The sequence below is a fragment of the Aquarana catesbeiana genome, linkage group LG10 (genome assembly GCF_042186555.1).
Source record: "Aquarana catesbeiana isolate 2022-GZ linkage group LG10, ASM4218655v1, whole genome shotgun sequence".
In the NCBI taxonomy this organism is placed as follows: domain Eukaryota; kingdom Metazoa; phylum Chordata; class Amphibia; order Anura; family Ranidae; genus Aquarana; species Aquarana catesbeiana.
In genome coordinates this window covers 169,216,435-169,233,454 of record NC_133333.1, presented here as the reverse complement: position 1 = coordinate 169,233,454, position 17,020 = coordinate 169,216,435, and the positions used below count along the sequence as shown (strand labels likewise).

At 41.6% G+C, this 17,020-nt stretch overlaps 1 protein-coding gene across 2 annotated transcripts in view; it reads right to left on the bottom strand.

Annotated features, from left to right (window-relative positions):
* The window catches only part of PUSL1 (pseudouridine synthase like 1), a 199,601-nt gene extending 191,599 nt beyond the window's left edge, over nucleotides 1–8,002 (bottom strand). For both annotated transcript variants that reach the window (XM_073602936.1, XM_073602938.1), the window contains exon 1: nucleotides 7,828–8,002. In XM_073602936.1, coding sequence (XP_073459037.1) covers nucleotides 7,828–7,883 — 56 coding nt within the window. In that variant the 5' untranslated portion in view covers nucleotides 7,884–8,002. The remainder of the gene's footprint in view (nucleotides 1–7,827) is intronic.
* Nucleotides 8,003–17,020: the final 9,018 nt, after the last annotated feature.

Genomic DNA, 17,020 nt, shown 5'->3' with positions numbered 1-17,020 from the left:
CCAATGATGAGGCTCTTTACCCATGTAATCCGCTGTGTCCAATCACATGTAAACAAGGAAATGCCAATTATTGGTTCTCCTCGCCCCATAATGACAGAGTATGGGGAGAGCCGATCAGCGGCATTTCCCCACAGGGGAGACCTGTACAGATAATCAGTGCACTGATCATAAGTGCCCTACCAGTGCAGCCCCAACAGTGATGCCAATCTGTGCCCATGGGTGCCTGCTCAACAGTGCCGTCACTGCTGCATATTAGTGCCACCTCATCAGCACCCATCAGTGAAGGAGAAAAATTACTTATTTACAAACAAAAATTGACAGAAACTTACAAAAACTTTATTTTTTCTAAATATTTGGTGTTTTTTCGTGTTTTTAGCAAATAATAAAATGCCCAGCAGTAATTAAATACCATCCAAAGAATGCTCTATTTGTGTAAAAAAAATGATAAAAATGTATTTGGGTACAGCACTGCATGACAACGCAATTGTCATTCAAAGTGTGACAACGCTGAAAGCTGGCCTGGGCAGGAAGGGGGTAAAAGTGCCTGGTTCTGAAGCAGTTAAACAGATGTAGAGGTGAGAAGACTGCAGATAGACAGGTACAACTTATGTAGGAGGATTTGTTTCATCTCTGTGTATCACCTGAAGCAGTCACTGCACTGGGTATATGTAAGGATTTACAACCACTTTTGTTTTTTCATTTTGGTAGTGAAAGAAAGGGTTATAACCCCTGTCAGTTTCCTTGCCATCTGTGTCTTATTGGGGTGATTTCCCTTCACTTCTTGTCCCATAGCCAAACAGGATGTGAGAGGAAATTCATCCAAAGTGAGGGAATCCCTGGGTGTCACCAGAACTAGTGTCCCCATTGGAAAAACTCCTGTTCTGATATCAACCCAAAATTTGGGATTTGCTTTGATCTTTATTGCTGTTTAATGGTAACACACAGGACAAATAGAGAGGGTGAATCACCTAACCGGGGCACAAACACGAACAAAACCTGACAGGGGTTCTAATCCCTCTGCACTCTATCCAAAATGAAAAATGTTTGCCTTTAGTGACACTTTAAATAAAGTGATGGGACTTGTAGTTCCACCTTAAGTGGCTTAAAGTTCATCTGCTTATGTTTTGCCTTCCCTGGTCCAATCCCCACTGTCATGAACAATCTAATTACATACATCCTCACTGGGTCTCTGTGCTTCTCTATGTAATGCAGGCAGATTATGACTGGTGGGAGGTGCTGGCAGAGTGCTGTACATAGCTTCCTAAAAACATCACAGCACCCTGCCTCAGTTCTCCTCTCTAGAGCCCTCAGACCTAATGCAAGTAGTGGGTTGGCTCTTGGGAGGAGTTCTGCAAATATAAAAACGCCTTGTTGACTGGGTGTCAGTTTGAAGGAGCGGACATTCCTATACATACTGTATTTGCATCAAGACTACCCTAGATAATGCAAAGCCTCCATGATTGAAAGAACTGAAATACAATGAATAAAAGGGGAGAGCCAGAGACTTTAAGGCTGCAAAACAAAGGGCTTGATGATGCTGGAAGTCCTGCAGCCAGGCGATGAGGTGGCTCTATCTGACCTTCGGGAGCTTCTAATCCACATTGTGAAAAGCCCACAGTGAGAAGAGAGTAAGGAATGTCAGTAAAGGAGATCAACCCAAACAACTGTACAAGACTGAAGGCAAATCTGTATCTCAGCTTACACTAAAATTTCATATACATTTTTAAATTAGCAGCTTTAACCCATTCCCATCCTTAGGCCATATATAGTGAATACAGCCTCGGGTGGAGGTGGTTCTACCAGGATTATGGCTGGAGCTGTAACCATGATCGTGGTATCGTACTTTAGAGCAGGCGATGGGCTTTTTGGTAAAGTGATCCGGACATTTCTACAGCTGCCCAATCCCCCCCCCCAGGAAGGTTGCATTGGATGCACAGAGAAGAGCGAGTAGAACTTTTGTTTCTCCTCCTCCTCTAATGTAAGAAACCAGAATCCATGAGGATTTTGTCACTTCTAGTTTTGTTTTTTACTAGCTGATACCGGCTTGTAAAGCAGCCAACCAAACCAAGTGTGATTGGCTACTCTGGAGGACAGGGGATAGATCTGGGGTCCATCTCTCCATAAAGAGGCCCTGTCACTGCCAATGCTATCACAAGGGAAGATGTTCATCCCTTGTGATAGAAATATAGTTCAAACAAAAACTAAATGAACACCTTAACAGCTATGATTGGACACAGCTGATCACATGGTAAAGAGCCTACGTCATACTGTGATTGGAGATGCAGAGTGTCCAGACCTCATATGACGCCCTGTCACAACAAGCTGTCATTTTACTATAGGCCGGGGGGGGGTTAATTGTTGTGACTGGGCATCTGGACACACCACATTTCCGATCACAGTATAGAGCCTATGACTTATGCTGAACGATAAATTGAAAGGTTAATGTGCTTCCCATCCGAACTGTCTGCACTAGGTATATATAAAAAAACAAAACAAAAAATTGATTCATTTATGTCCACTGAACGATTTATCGGTCATTACATGATGGCACTATCGCTTGCTCTCATGGCCAAATGTTTGTTTTTCGAAAATGGGTTTGGCCGATTTTTCATATAGTGTATGGCCAGCATTGGGCTCTTTACAATGCGATCCGCTGTGTCCAATAGGAAGTGCTGGTTATCAGCATTCCTCTATTCACACTGACAGTGTGTAAGCAATGAAGAGCTGATGAGCAGCTCTCCTGACCGGGGGGGGGGGGGGGGTCTGCGCTGATAGTCAGTGCATTGATTATCAGTGCAATGACTGCCAGTGCCCAACAATTATACTACCAGTGTTGACTTTCAGTGCCGTCTATCAGTGCCCATCAAGGCTGCATATCAGTGCCGCTCCATCAGTAAAGGAGAGAAATTACTTATTTACAACATTTTGTAACAGAAACTAAGAAAAAAAATATAAAAACTCAGTGGTGAATAAATACCACCAAAAGAAAAGGATGTTGTTTTGGGTACAGCATTGCATGACCACGCAATTGTCAAAGTGCGGCAGCGCTGAAGGCTAGAAATTGGCCTGGGCAGGAAGGAAATGAAAGTGGTCAGTATCGAAGTGGTTAAAAAGACTGTGTAAAAAGGAAATAAAAAAAAAAAAAAAAAAAAGTAAAATCTTTTTTTTTTTTTAAATGTAATAAAAAAAAAATTAAAGCACCCCTACCTACACCGGTGCAAATGTGAACAGAATTGTTGCATGCATGTATAAACAGCGATTGCACCACACATATGAGATATCATCACAACCGTCTGAGTGAGAGCAATAATTATAGCTCCAGAACTCCTGTTTAGCTCTAGCGCCTCGCACACATGGTATGATTGTTTGCTAACTGAGTGTCTGATTTTTTTCAAAAGGGCATGCGCCAGGATCTCGTATTGCATACTAATGGTACACAATTGTCGTGCCACAAACACAAATGTAGTGACGTACTACAAGGAATTTCAGCACTTGAGCGCAACCCTTTTGGGCCCCTTCTGCTAATTTCATGTTTGGTGAGCATTGATTCCGAGCATGCGTGTTTGTACTTTCGACTTTTGTGTGACGCATTTGAGTACTGACCATACGAAAATCAGACGTTAAGCCATTATCCAACTTTCGGCCAACAAATGTTGTATGGCAGGCTAGTAAATTTTTGGCGGACAACAACTGTCAAAATGAGCATACTAACGGTAAGATTGTAGGACAACAGTCTGTCAACAGATAATCCCCTGCCAACAATTGTACCGTGTATACGAGGCTTTAAGCTCCATTCACACTTGTGCGACATGTCATGCAACTTTGGGCATCAAAGTCGCATGACAAGTCGTTCCCCATGTTTTCCAATGATAATAACCATTCATATATGTGCAACTTAGACCCCATACACACTATACAACTTTTGCTGTCCAATTTCCTTCAGATCTACCAAAACCATGTAGTGCAAGGGCCTGCATGACTGCAGACAAATTGAAACTCTTTTGCCCTGTACACACTATCGGACATTCAGACCACAAAATCCAAGGATTTTTTCCGACGGATGTTGACTAAAACTTGTTTTGCATACAAACGGTCGCACAAAGTTGTCGGAAAATCCGATCGTTCTGAACGCGGTGACGTAAAACATGTATGTCGGGACTATAAACAGGGCAGTAGCCAATAGTCTATGGCCCTCAAGTTGGACCAAAGTAGTGCATGAACTACTATGAAGTTGCTGCAACTTTAAATGGTTTGTAAACCCTCACGGTTCTTCACCTTAAAGCATTCTATGCATTAAAGGTGAAAAACCTTCTGTGCTGCAGAAGCCCCCCAGAGCCCCCCTTTTTCTTACCTGAGCCTGATCGTTGCAGCAATGGGGATGAGCAAAGTAGCTCCAGACGCTGTCTCGGATCCTCATTGGATATATTGATAGCAGCGGAAGCCTTTGGCTCCCGCAGCTGTCAATCAAATCCAGTGACACGGGAGCCTGGGGGTGGGGCCGAGTCCTGCTGTCTGTGTCAATGGATGCAGAAGGACTCGAGAACGCGCCCGCACGAGTGCCCCCATGGAAAGTGGCTCTCCGTGGGGGCACGGGAGAATGGGGGTGGGAGCCAGGACCGCCACGTGGGGACCCCAGAAAAGGAGGATCGGTGCCGCTCTGCAAAACCCTTGCACAGAGGAGGGAAGTATAACAGGTTTGTAATTTAAAAAAAAAAAAAAAAAACACAAAGCTTTACAATCACTTTAAGCTGCACATATATGAATGGTTATAAATGGAAAACATGGGGAATGACTTGTCATGCGACTTTGATGTCCAAAATTTGCATGACAAGTCGCACAAATGTGAATCGAGCCTTAGGCTGTTTCCACTACTGTGAGTTGTTGTGCGACTTGACACATGTGAAGTTGCATGACAAGTCAAAATCCTCTTATTTCAATGGTCCCCATTCTAATTGGTGCAACTCAAGTTGCAGCAACTCCAAAAAAGGTTTTTGTACTACTTTGTTCAGACTTCGGTGCAACTTGTTCTCCCATGGTTCGTACCAGTCGCATGACATCGCATCAAAAATAGCAATGTGCGAAGTCGCACTGTAAATCACGTGACTTTGGGGCCGCAATAGTGGAAATTGAGCCTTAAAGTTGCAGCAACTTCAAAATAGTTCATGCACTACTTTGGTCTGACTTTCATGCAACTTGAGGGCCATAGACTTCAATGTTAACCCTCAAAGGTTGCATGAAAGTCATACCTGAATGTTATACAATGCAGCAGTTGTCCATTATCACTGGTCAAAGTCGTATCCAAGTTGCACCCATCCAAAGATGCATTGAAGTTGCACGCCAACTTTGGAGTCGTACAATTGCGAATGAAGCCTAAACTGGTAACCTGTACAGGCCTTTAGGCTGTTTCCATCACTGCAAGTTGTTCTGCGACTTGACACATGTAAAGTCGCATAAGTCAAAATCCATGTATTTCAATTGTCCCCGTTCTAATTGGTGCGACTCAAGTCACAGCAACTTCAAAAAAAGGTTTTTGTACTACTTTGTTTCGACTTTGGTGCAACTTGTTCTCGCATGATTCTCACCAGTCGCATGACATTGCATCAAATCGCATTGCAAAGTCCCACTGTAAATTGCGTGACTTTGGGGCCGCAATAGTGGAAACCTAGCCTAAAAGTGTCACCTACAGATAATTTTAATGTGCCGTAGTTCATCACTATTACACGGGCTTGCGCAATTTTTGAAGCATGACAGGTTTGTTGTTATCTTTATACTTGGTGTATCATCTTTTATAGTTTACCAAAAAATTGGGTAATATAGTGTGTATGTGTGCACTAAAATTAATTTAAGTGTTTTTTCCTGAAAATTTGTATTTGATAAGCGGCTGCACAAATATCTAGTGACATAAAAATTACAACACCCACTATTTTATTCTCCAGGGCCTTTGCTTTCAGAAAATATATGTTTGGGAGTTCAAAGTAATTTTCAACCAAGAAAAAAAAAAAAAAAAAGGGATACAGACTTTTACATATATGTGAGAAACATCAAAATTGGCCGAGATGGTAAGCGGTTAACCACTTAAGGACTAGCCTCGTTTTGAGATTTTGGTGTTTACAAGTTTAAAATAGTTTTTTTGCTAGAAAATTACTTAGAACCCCCAAATAAATATATATATTTTCTAAAACTCTAGAGAATAAAATGGCTGTAATTGCAATACTTTTTTTTTCACACCGTATTTGCGCAGCGGTCTTACAAGCGCACTTTTTTGGAAAAAAAAAAATCACTTTTTTGAATAAAAAAAATAAGACAACAGTAAAGTTAGCCCAATTTTTTTATAATGTGAAAGATAATGTTATGCCAAGTAAATTGATACCCAACATGTCACACTTCAAAATTGCGCCCGCTCGTGGAATGGCGTCAAACTTTTACCCTTAAAAATCTCCATAGGCGACGTTTTACAAAATTTTACAGGTTGCATGTTTTGAGTTACAGAGGAGTTCTAGGGCTAGAATTATTGCTCTCACTCTAACGATTGCGGCGATACCTCACATGTGTAGTTTGACCACCGTTTTCATACCACGTATGCATTCGCTTCTGCGTGCCAACTCATCGGGACTGGGCGCTTTAAAAAAAAAAAAAAATTTTCCCTTATTTATTTTACTTGATTTTTATTTACAGTATTTTTCACTGTTTTTTAAGAAAAAAAAACATTTTTCACTTTTATTCCTATTACAAGGAATGTAAACATCCCTTGCAATAGAAAAAAACCATGACAGGTCCTCTTAAATATGAGATCTGGGGTTAAAAAGTCCTCAGATCTCATATTTGGACTAAAATGCAATAAAAAAAAATAAATAAATTGTCATTAGAAAAAAATGACTTTGAAAAAATGTGCCTCTAAGACGTATGGGCGAAAGTGATGTTTTGACATCACTTCTGCCCTGCTATGGTATGGAGATGGGTGGGGGCCATCTTCTCCACACCAGGTCATGGACAGGTCCTGTTCGCCTCCACCGCTGGCTCCGGTAAGCGGGGGGAGGGGGGTGGCCCCTCTCCCGCCACCAATAACGGTGATCTTGTGGCGAATCCACCGCAGAGACCACCATTATGGTAAACACAACCGCTCCTGAAGAGATGGATACCTCGGTTGTGGCAGCAGCTGCTGACATTAACGAGATATCCATTTTAAAAGTGCTGACGTATATGTATAGGAGCCGGTCGGCAAGTGGAATAATATACGGTGATCCTACCCTGAAGGTCCTTGTTAAGGCACTTCCAGTTATAGGGTGACAACACCCTGTCCCTGTCCCCCAAGTGTTCTTCTGTGTTGTCACCCTGGTGGAGATTTACTAAAACTGCAGAGTGCAAAATGTGGTGCAGCTCTGCATAGAAACCAATCACCTTCCAGGTTTTATTGCCAAAGCTTAACAGAACAAGCTGAAGTTAGAAGCTGATTGGCTACCATGCACAGCTGCACAGGATTCTGGGTGCTCCAGTTTTAGTAATTTCCTCTCCTCTAACTTGTGTTTTCAGCGGAGATAATAAGAGGCTTTCCCAACACGGATTGCACAGACATGTTCCCACATTGTCATCTTAGGGAAAACCAGACCCCGAGGCAGGTCATGCAGCCATTGCTGGAATGTGTGCAAAGAGGCTGCAGGAGATCAGCAGCAACAAAGTTTAAAAAATAAAATAAACAAAGAACAAGATGTGGGAACTGTTTATAACAGAGTGTCGAAATGTCATTTATTAGGGTTTCCATCCACTGGCATACCATTAGAATATGCAGCTCAGGTCACCAACTTCATACAATAAGGCTTAAATAACTACCTGTATTTCGTTCCATAATACTGGAAAAATAATAAATAGCGAACTTTACAAGCCATGTTCCCTCAGGAAGCCCAGAGAGATCACACCGTGCGACTTTCATCCAAATACAACCCCACAGCAGACAGCACAGGACACAATGTGACCCTACAAGGCAGGGACCAGCCGGTATGGAAAGACCCCTGTATAGCTGACCTCACTGCCTGCGCAGAAACTATGCATTCATTTTCAACCCTCTACAATAATAACACTCGTTTGAAATATTTGATGGCATTTAGACATAAAATAAACACACTTCCTTGTGCTGCCTAATACTTAAAAGGCGGCTCTGTTTTTCAGGCATCAATAAGACGCCTTCGGAGCATAGCTAAAGCTATAGAGCGGTTTCAAGGTCCTTTGAAGCAAAAGTCTCTCAGTCATGACGTCACCACAGAGCTTTTCCTATATCAGCTGGGAAGGAGACTTGTCCAACAAGAGCATTTTAGGGTTTTGTTTTTATGATAAATGCTAAATACTTGGAAAATAAAAGTTATTGGAGACAATGATGTTTCTTTTTCTTATAATAATCTCAGTGTAATATATATTTATTACTGTATGCTAGTTTGTCACCACATTTCATGTAAATTGAGAGGGTTCACTAAAGCTAATCACATGTAGGGGATGAAAAGAAACAACAGATTCTTCCATCAATAGCCTCCTACTGAACATGCTAACTGCCTGGCTGCCATGCTAATGCTGTAGATTTAGTGGCGTCTAACTCACTGAGCATAAACAAGCATGCAGACCAGGAAGCTGAAGGTCAGCTGCACACTTGATTATTCGATCGGCATGATAGCTGTGGTAACTATATGTCTTTCACTTATAGATATACATTAAACTCTGGTTTAAAAGCAATTCTATTCAAGTATGTATTCTTAGAGTGGTAATAAACCCCAAACCAAAAATGTAACATATTGCAGCTTACTAATCATTATATGTGGTGTCTGCATTCGTTTTCTTCTATTTGGCTTTTCCCCCCTCTGTTTTCACCTGGTGATCTGACCAGTAACACACCTTCTGTATTATAGTGCCCCCACTATGGATGATGGAGCACAGGGGGCACCTTTGGACAGCAGCACTCTCAGTCTGAGGGGAGGGGAGTGTTAGATGTACAAGCCGATTTAAGCCTAGTACGCATGAGCCGAATGTCGGGCGGCATCGGCCGGCTCGTGTGTACTGTAGCTGGTTCCGCTGGCTTCTGTCAAAGGGGCATGGCCGAAAAAGGTCTGCCGACTGGCTCCTGGTCAGCGCTTTCAGCCAATGGCTGAGAGCACTGACCAGGGTATTTTGGCGAAGGGGCAACCCCCCTGTCAGAACACAATAATACAGCAGGGGAGAGCGCTGTACTAACATTGCATAGTTATTACAGCGGCTCTGACCTGAGCTGTCAGTATGTTTTTCGTTCAGCCTGCTGGGTTGAACGGAAATAAAAAAATAGCAGTGCGTACCAGGCTTTTGATACGCTAACAAATTGAAGCTGAACTCCAGCTCACACTTCATAATCAGTTACAGCAACAGTTTTTCTTTTTTCCATTTGGGATAAAGGTTTTATATGAGCAATTAAAAGCTGATCATTGTAAGCACCCTTGACAGTGGTAAATGGGTCTCAGCACTCTAACTGGTATATTTGCAGGACAGCTTGTTCTGCTTACTTACTGACAGGATCATCAGATGAAAATATAAATTAAAAAAAATCATTAAAAAGAGAATTAATGCAGCCATTACATCTAAGAATTGGTAAACTGCAATATAAGAAATGTTTGCTTTTGAGTTTAATACTGCTTTAACTCCAAAAAGTCCCTTCTATTGCTCTCAGCATCCTTCAAATATATAGATTTTTTTTTTCTGCTGTGACCTCACTCCCTGTTGGAGGGTGGCTACATTAGTTCTCCATAGTTCCACTGTATGTTGGAATGTAGTCAACCTCTAGATGTTCTACAAACTATGGGATTTGTAGTATGCATAGAGCAGTGCACATGGCTGCTTGTTCCAAACAAATGGCCAAGTCTGCCGTAAAGTCCGCTCGTGTGTCGAATTACGCTGTCGAGTCCCCTGTTTGCCTTACCCAGGAACACCGCTGTAGCGGTGAGAGGTATATCAGGAGGGAGCGACTTTATAAGTATACTTTACTTATGCTTTTAACAATTGATTTTATCGTAAGTGTACATCTATAAGGAATTATTTAAATAAACATACCTTCCAAATACTGGATTGCGCTATGTGCCCCCTTATTTTCTTGCTTGTGACCAGCAATATATAGATGGAGAGATGCAGTGATTCCTGATTACAGCTACCTAACACCCACGCACCAACCCAGCAATATTGGATGGAGACACACAATGTTTTACTGATAACAACTATCCAGAGATATGCATCAAAATCAGTAATATATGGTAAGCGAATTTCCTTTGGGGGATTATTATACAAGCATTGTGGTGATGGAGACTAGTCCGGATCAATAAACTGCACGTAGGTTGCTGCGTGGTCACTGAATGGAGACACACAGTGTTTTGCTGATAACAACTATCTAGAGATATTACATCAAATCCAGTAATATCTGGTAAGTGAATTTCCTTTGGGGGATTATTATACAAGCATTGTGGTGATGTTGACTCGTCCGGATCAATAAACTGCAACTCATTTTTCAATTCTTTTCTGTTTGAGCGGACTATCTTTTATTCCACATTTTGCTACTTTCACTGTCAAAGTGGACTGTGTATCAATTTAAAAAACTTTCTGACTATATTAGCGCTATTAATGTTTAAATATTGATTTAGACATATTTTTTATATAATCGGTTAGCTATAACTTCCCTTCTGATTGTTTTAGATGCAATTTAGATCGGGTTTGATAAAACTAGTCTATCGTTAAGGTTGGGAAATTATCAATCATTTTGCCTTGATCGGCAGCGCTGATCATGAATCTGATCGTATTTCAGTCAATCAGATCATAAGGATGCACAGTGGAAACACAGATGTGATTGATCATTTACAATCGTATCTTTCAACTATCGATCAAAATTCCTTTCCCTATATGTGTCATAATAATTGAAGGGGTTGTTGACTACAGATAAACTGTAATGTGAGTCTCTATTCACTCCAATGCATTTTTTATGCTTTTTGCATAAACACAGGACATTATTTTTAACATGGGTTCCCATGGAATACCTTCACATCAATGCATTTTTGTGCATCTGCATTTTTGGAAAGGGTCAGGGACTTTTTTAAACACAAAACTGTGGCTTTTTTTTGCTTTTTTTGGTTTAATAGACTTCAATAAAGAAGCTGCAGAAAAGCATGCAGTGCGTCTTTGCTGGAATTTGCATTCTTTAATCTGCCCAACAACAAATTTGCCAAAAAAAACCCATAAAAACACGCAAATCGAGGCAAAATTGCAATAAAATAGTTGAAAAAAAAAAAACAAAAAAGCACAGCAAAAAGCACTGCAGAAATGCTCAAAAGCAAACTGCATAGATTTGAATGGAGCCTTAGGGGGGACTTTGATGGAGACACCGATTTAAGGGAGGATTCTGATGGAGACCCTGATGTAAGGAGGGACTCTAATGGGGACCCTGATGTAAGAAGGGACTCTGACAGAGACCCATATGTAAGGAGGGACTCTGTTGGGGACCCTGATGTAAGGAGGGACTCTAATGGGGACCCTGATGTAAGAAGGGACTCTGATAGGGACCCTGATGTAAGGGGGAACTCTGATGGGGACCTTAATGTAAACAGGGACCCCTGGGATTCCCGATATAAGGGGAACTCTGATATGCACATTTAAGTAAGGGGGGATCCTGATGTAAGGGGTAGTCTACTGAGGATCCTGATGCAAGAGGGACTCTGATGGGAACTTTGATGTAAAGGGTCACTCTGATAGGGACCCTGATGTTAGGTGGGACTCTGGTGTAAGTGTGAATTTAATGGGGACTCTGATGTAATTGGGGACTCAAATTCATTTAAAATTTCTGTGTTTACTGAAGTTTTTTCCTCTGTTGTTATGAGTCATATCTTGCTGCTTATAAAAAAAAAAACTCATATTCATTTAAGATTTATTTGTTCTTTTAAAACAAAATATTTTTTTTGGCCTGTGAATATTTGAAAATGATATGCTGTGGCCCTCATACTAAAAGGTTTGGAGTCCCCGGGTCTGGAGTAATCACTCAGCTATGTCTGTCTGATTTGCATAAAAATATAAAGTATATGTGTGTGTTTTATATATTCTATATACTGTATATATAGGCTTAGGTATTAATGTAATATCAGACATTACATAAACAAAAACACAATATAAAAATAACATTTCTGTCTGTCGCCATCTGCTCCTATACATTCTTTGTATTAGTACCATGATACAAGTGGGCAGGAAATCAGGACAGAATGGAAATGCCATTGCACGCTAGAGAAGGCAGGGAAGTGGGAAAAGACTGTAGCAGTGGAGGATCATGGGAAATGATTTCTCATTCATGCAGAAGGATTTTATGTGTTAGCTGCTGCACTAGGATGCTGTCAGTGCTGAACACACACAGTGACTATTCCCAGCTACATGGCTCTGGCGTTGTGTTAGCTGTGTGGTGTATGAACACCCAACCTCTGTGCCTTGTATATTAGAGTGTCAAATATAAAACTGTCTCTCTGATCACAGCTGAAAAGATTCAAATCCAGCCGACAGTTGGAAAATAATGGGGTTTAACTGCTTGGTTTACATGGGGCTTTAAAGCTGAGCTCCAGGATAAGCAAATATTGTATTCCTCCTTAAATCTTGGTGTACTTAGTCTATTTCTTCCAGATCTGTGGAGTAATCCAGTGTAAAATTTTACCCCTGTGCAAGAGTTTCCTGTAATAAAGACCGGTCACTGCTGATCTCTCTCCATGTGCAGAGTGACTGGTCTTCTCTCCGCCCCCTCCTGTTGTTTTCTACAGGCAGCCTGTAGTGGGTGGAGGCGCTGTGCTCCTCCCAAAGTTCTGCTCTCTGCATAGGCTATGTACAGCACGGTGATGATATCACCATTAATTTTGTAATATCTGGCTTTGCCAAGGCATATGGTGCACACAAAGTGGATATACCTGTATATTCTTTGTGGCTATTGAGCAAAAAAAAATGTTGTGCCTAGAATTCAGCTTTAAGGGGTTTTGTCTAGTCAGCCTATGAAAGTGGACTTGCAATTGGTTGTTATGGATTACTATGTATTTTTATATAGACTACTGTGATAATTCCATAAACATGCGTGATCAAAATCTTTTTTGACTATGGTCAGTCTGCTGAGCCTACCAACAAAGACTGGAGAAACTGGTCAAAATTGTGAAGACTGCATTATATTTGTTAGTTAAAGGGGTTGTAAACCCTTGTTTTTTTATGCCTATACTTACCTGCTCTGAGCAATCTTTTTGCACAGAGAAGCCCTGATCCTCTTTTTTCTGGGGGGCCCCGTCGGCACTCCAGGCCCCTCCTCTACATCGGGTGACCCCACAGAAAGCCGCTTTCCCTGGGGGCATCTGTGTGGGCTCACTCCCGAGTCCCATTGCTGCATCCATTGGCACAGACAGCCAAACTCGGCCTGGCCCCCCGCTCCCATGTCACTGGATTTGATTGACAACAGCAGGAGCCAATGGCTCCTGCTGCTGTCAATCTGTCCAATGAGGAGAGTGACAGCAGCTAGAACCGCTGTGCTCGTGCACATAGCTGGATCAGATCAGGCTCAGGCAAGAAAAAAGGGAGGGGAGTCTGGGGGAGCTGCAGCACAGAAGGTTTTTCACCTTAAAGCATTCCATGCATTAAGGTGAAAAACCTTGAGACTTTACAACCACTTTAAACTCCAGCCATCAGGGCATTTAGACTTATGGTGGGGGGAATCTGTTGGGCCCCTCCCACAGCTCCGCTCTCTACCCAGTACAATGATGATGTCACTGCTACTTTTACATGGTAATATCTGGGTTTGTAAAGACATTTTGGTGCACACAAAGTATATTTATATCCTTTATGGCTATCAAGGAATATGTTTAAATTAAAGCTTTTGTTCCCAGAGTTCAGCTTTAAAGCGGTTCTAAAGGCTCAGGGTTTTTTCTGTGTGCAGCAGCCCCCACCTCCCAGCCCCCCTAATACTTACCTGAACCCCATCTCGATCCAGAGATGTGCACAGGAGCCTCAACCCTCTGGGGACTCTCACTTCTCATTGGCTGAGGCAGCAGTAGGAGCCATTGTCTCCCACTGATGTTAGTCACAGCCAGTGAACCAATCAGGAGAGGGAGGGGGCCACGCCGTGGCTCTGTGCGTGAATGGACACACAGAGCTGTAGGTGGAGAGGTGCTTTCTCTGGAAGCACTTGGCAGGAGGCAGGGGCCAGGAGCACCGGCAGGGGAGCCAAAAAGAGGAGGATCCAGGCTGTTGTGTACAAAACCACTGCAAAGAGCAGGTAAGTATAACACGTTTGTTGTTAAAAAAACAAAAAACAAAACAAAACAAGACTTTAATATTGCTTTAAAGTGGGAAAAAAACATTGATTTAAAGGCATTGCACAACTTCAAATGTTTTCATTGTTTTAGCTAGGTACTGGTGTAGTTATATTCCCTGTGTCATTTGTTTGCCTTACTTTGTAATGATGGATTCACATGTTCTGGCAGTACTTTGTAGTGTGAGAGTCATGGCTGATCCATTCTCCAATGTCCATGTATTCATTCACCTAGATTGTCCTTATTCCCTTAAGGGACAAGCAGCTTCTTGTTCCCAGTCATGGAGCATCCAATCCATCTCTTACTATTTCCTCTGTGTTGCTTCACAAATGTTGGAGTGATAATGTGATGAAACATCTCTTCAAGCATAGTGATCTTCTTGTTAATTGATCTGCCTGTGTTTCATCAGATTTGGCAACCCGTCAGAATGTGTAACGGAAATGACGTTCCGTCGTCACCATCTTGCTACACCCCACACTCCTCCATAGTGAGGATACACTGAGAAGGAGGAAAGCGGACATCTTGTTACACCCACCTGAGTTTTGCATTTTACACTTATTTTTAACAGTAAAGTGAGTTAATATAGTGAAATCCAGTACTTAGAATACCGTCTGACTGGTTAGATATTGAATTCTAAAAGCAGTGTCAAGCCTGCTTATCTCATAGGTTTGCTAATCTGACAGAAGTTCTCTGCTTTTAAAATTCAACATCTAACCAGTCAGACGGAGTTCTAATAATGTATTTCACTATATTAACTCACTTTACTGTTAAAAATAAGTGTAAAATGCAAAACTCTTGTGGATGTAACCAGATGTCCGCTTTCCCCCTTCTCAGTGTATTCTTACTATGGAGGAGTGCGGGGTGTAGCAAGATGGTGGCGACGGAACCTCACTTCCGTTACACATTCTGACGGGTCGCCTAATCTGACGAAACATCATCTTGTTTCTAGATACAGGCGGTCCCCTACTTACAAACATCCAACTTACAAACGACTCCTACTTACAAACGGAGGGAGACAACAGGAAGTGAGAGGAAATCTACCCCTAGGAAGGGAAATTCACTCCTGTAAGCGTTAATATGGGAAAAAAGGTACCTCCACTGATGCTTTATCACCAATCCTTGTTTCCACAACAACCCAAAATGTTCAAAACCCAATTGTCATTGGTGCAGAAAGTGAGGTGAAATCTTCTGAACAAGGGCACACACAGCAAAACCAACATTACAGGGGTGTTAACCCCTCCCTATGCTATCCAAAAAATCGTTTTTTTAGCTGGAGCTACACTTAAAAAATGTACCTGTTCCGACTTACAAACAGATTCAATTTAAGAACAAACCTACAGACCCTATCTTGTTTGTAACCCGGGACCCCCTTTACCCTGATTAATATTTCTAGCAGGGATTTGCGGTGAGGTCAGTGGGTGGCGAGGCGCTGGCTATTATTAGAGCCAGATACACACAGGTTACACATGCCCTGATTGTTAGAGTTTGGTGCCATTCCACAAGTGTGCGCAATTTTAAAGCATGACATGTTAGGCATCTATTTATTTGGAATAACATCATCTTTCACATTATTCAAAAAAATCAGGCTAACTTTTGTTTTTTCAGCTTTTTTTTTTTCATGAAACAGTTTCTTTATTAAAAAAAATGCGTTTGAAAAATTGCTGCGCAAATACCTTGTGACTTAAAAAGTTGCAACGACCACCATTTTATTCCCTAGGGTGTCTGCTAATATATATATATATATATATATATATATATATATATATATATATATATATATATACTACCGTTCAAAAGTTTGGGGTCACCCAAACAATTTTGTGTTTTCCATGAAAAGTCACACTTATTCACCACCATACGTTGTGAAATGAATAGAAAATAGAGTCAAGACATTGACAAGGTTAGAAATAATGATTTGTATTTGAAATAACATTGTTTTTACATCAAACTTTGCTTTCATCAAAGAATCCTCCTTTTGCAACGATTACAGCATTGCACACCTTTGGCATCCGTCCACAACACTTTTTTCCAGTCTTCCTCTGTCCAATGTCTGTGTTCTTTTGCCCATCTTAATCTTTTTCTTTTATTGGCCAGTCTCAGATATGGCTTTTTCTTTGCCACTCTGCCCTGAAGCCCAAAATCCCGCAGCTGCCTCTTCACTGTAGATGTTGACACTGGTGTTTTGCGGGTACTATTTAATGAAGATGCCAGTTGGGGACCTGTGAGGCGTCTGTTTCTCAAACTAGAGACTCTAATGTGCTTATCTTCTTGCTTAGTTGTGCAACGCGGCCTCCCACTTCTTTTTCTACTCTGGTTAGAGCCTGTTTGTGCTGTCCTCTGAAGGGAGTAGTACACACCGTTGTAGGAAATCTTCAATTTCTTTGCAATTTCTCGCATGGAATAGCCTTCATTTCTAAGAACAAGAATAGACTGTCGAGTTTCAGATGAAAGTTTTCTTTTTCTGGCCATTTTGAGCGTTTAATTGACCCCACAAATGTGATGCTCCAGAAACTCAATCTGCTCACAGGAAGGTCAGTTTTGTAGCTTCTGGAAGGAGCTAGACTGTTTTTAGATGTGTGAACATGATTGCACAAGGGTTTGCTAATCATCAATTAGCCTTCTGAGCCAATGAGCAAACACATTGTACCATTAGAACACTGGAGTGATAGTTGCTGGAAATGGGCCTCTATACACCTATGTAGATATTG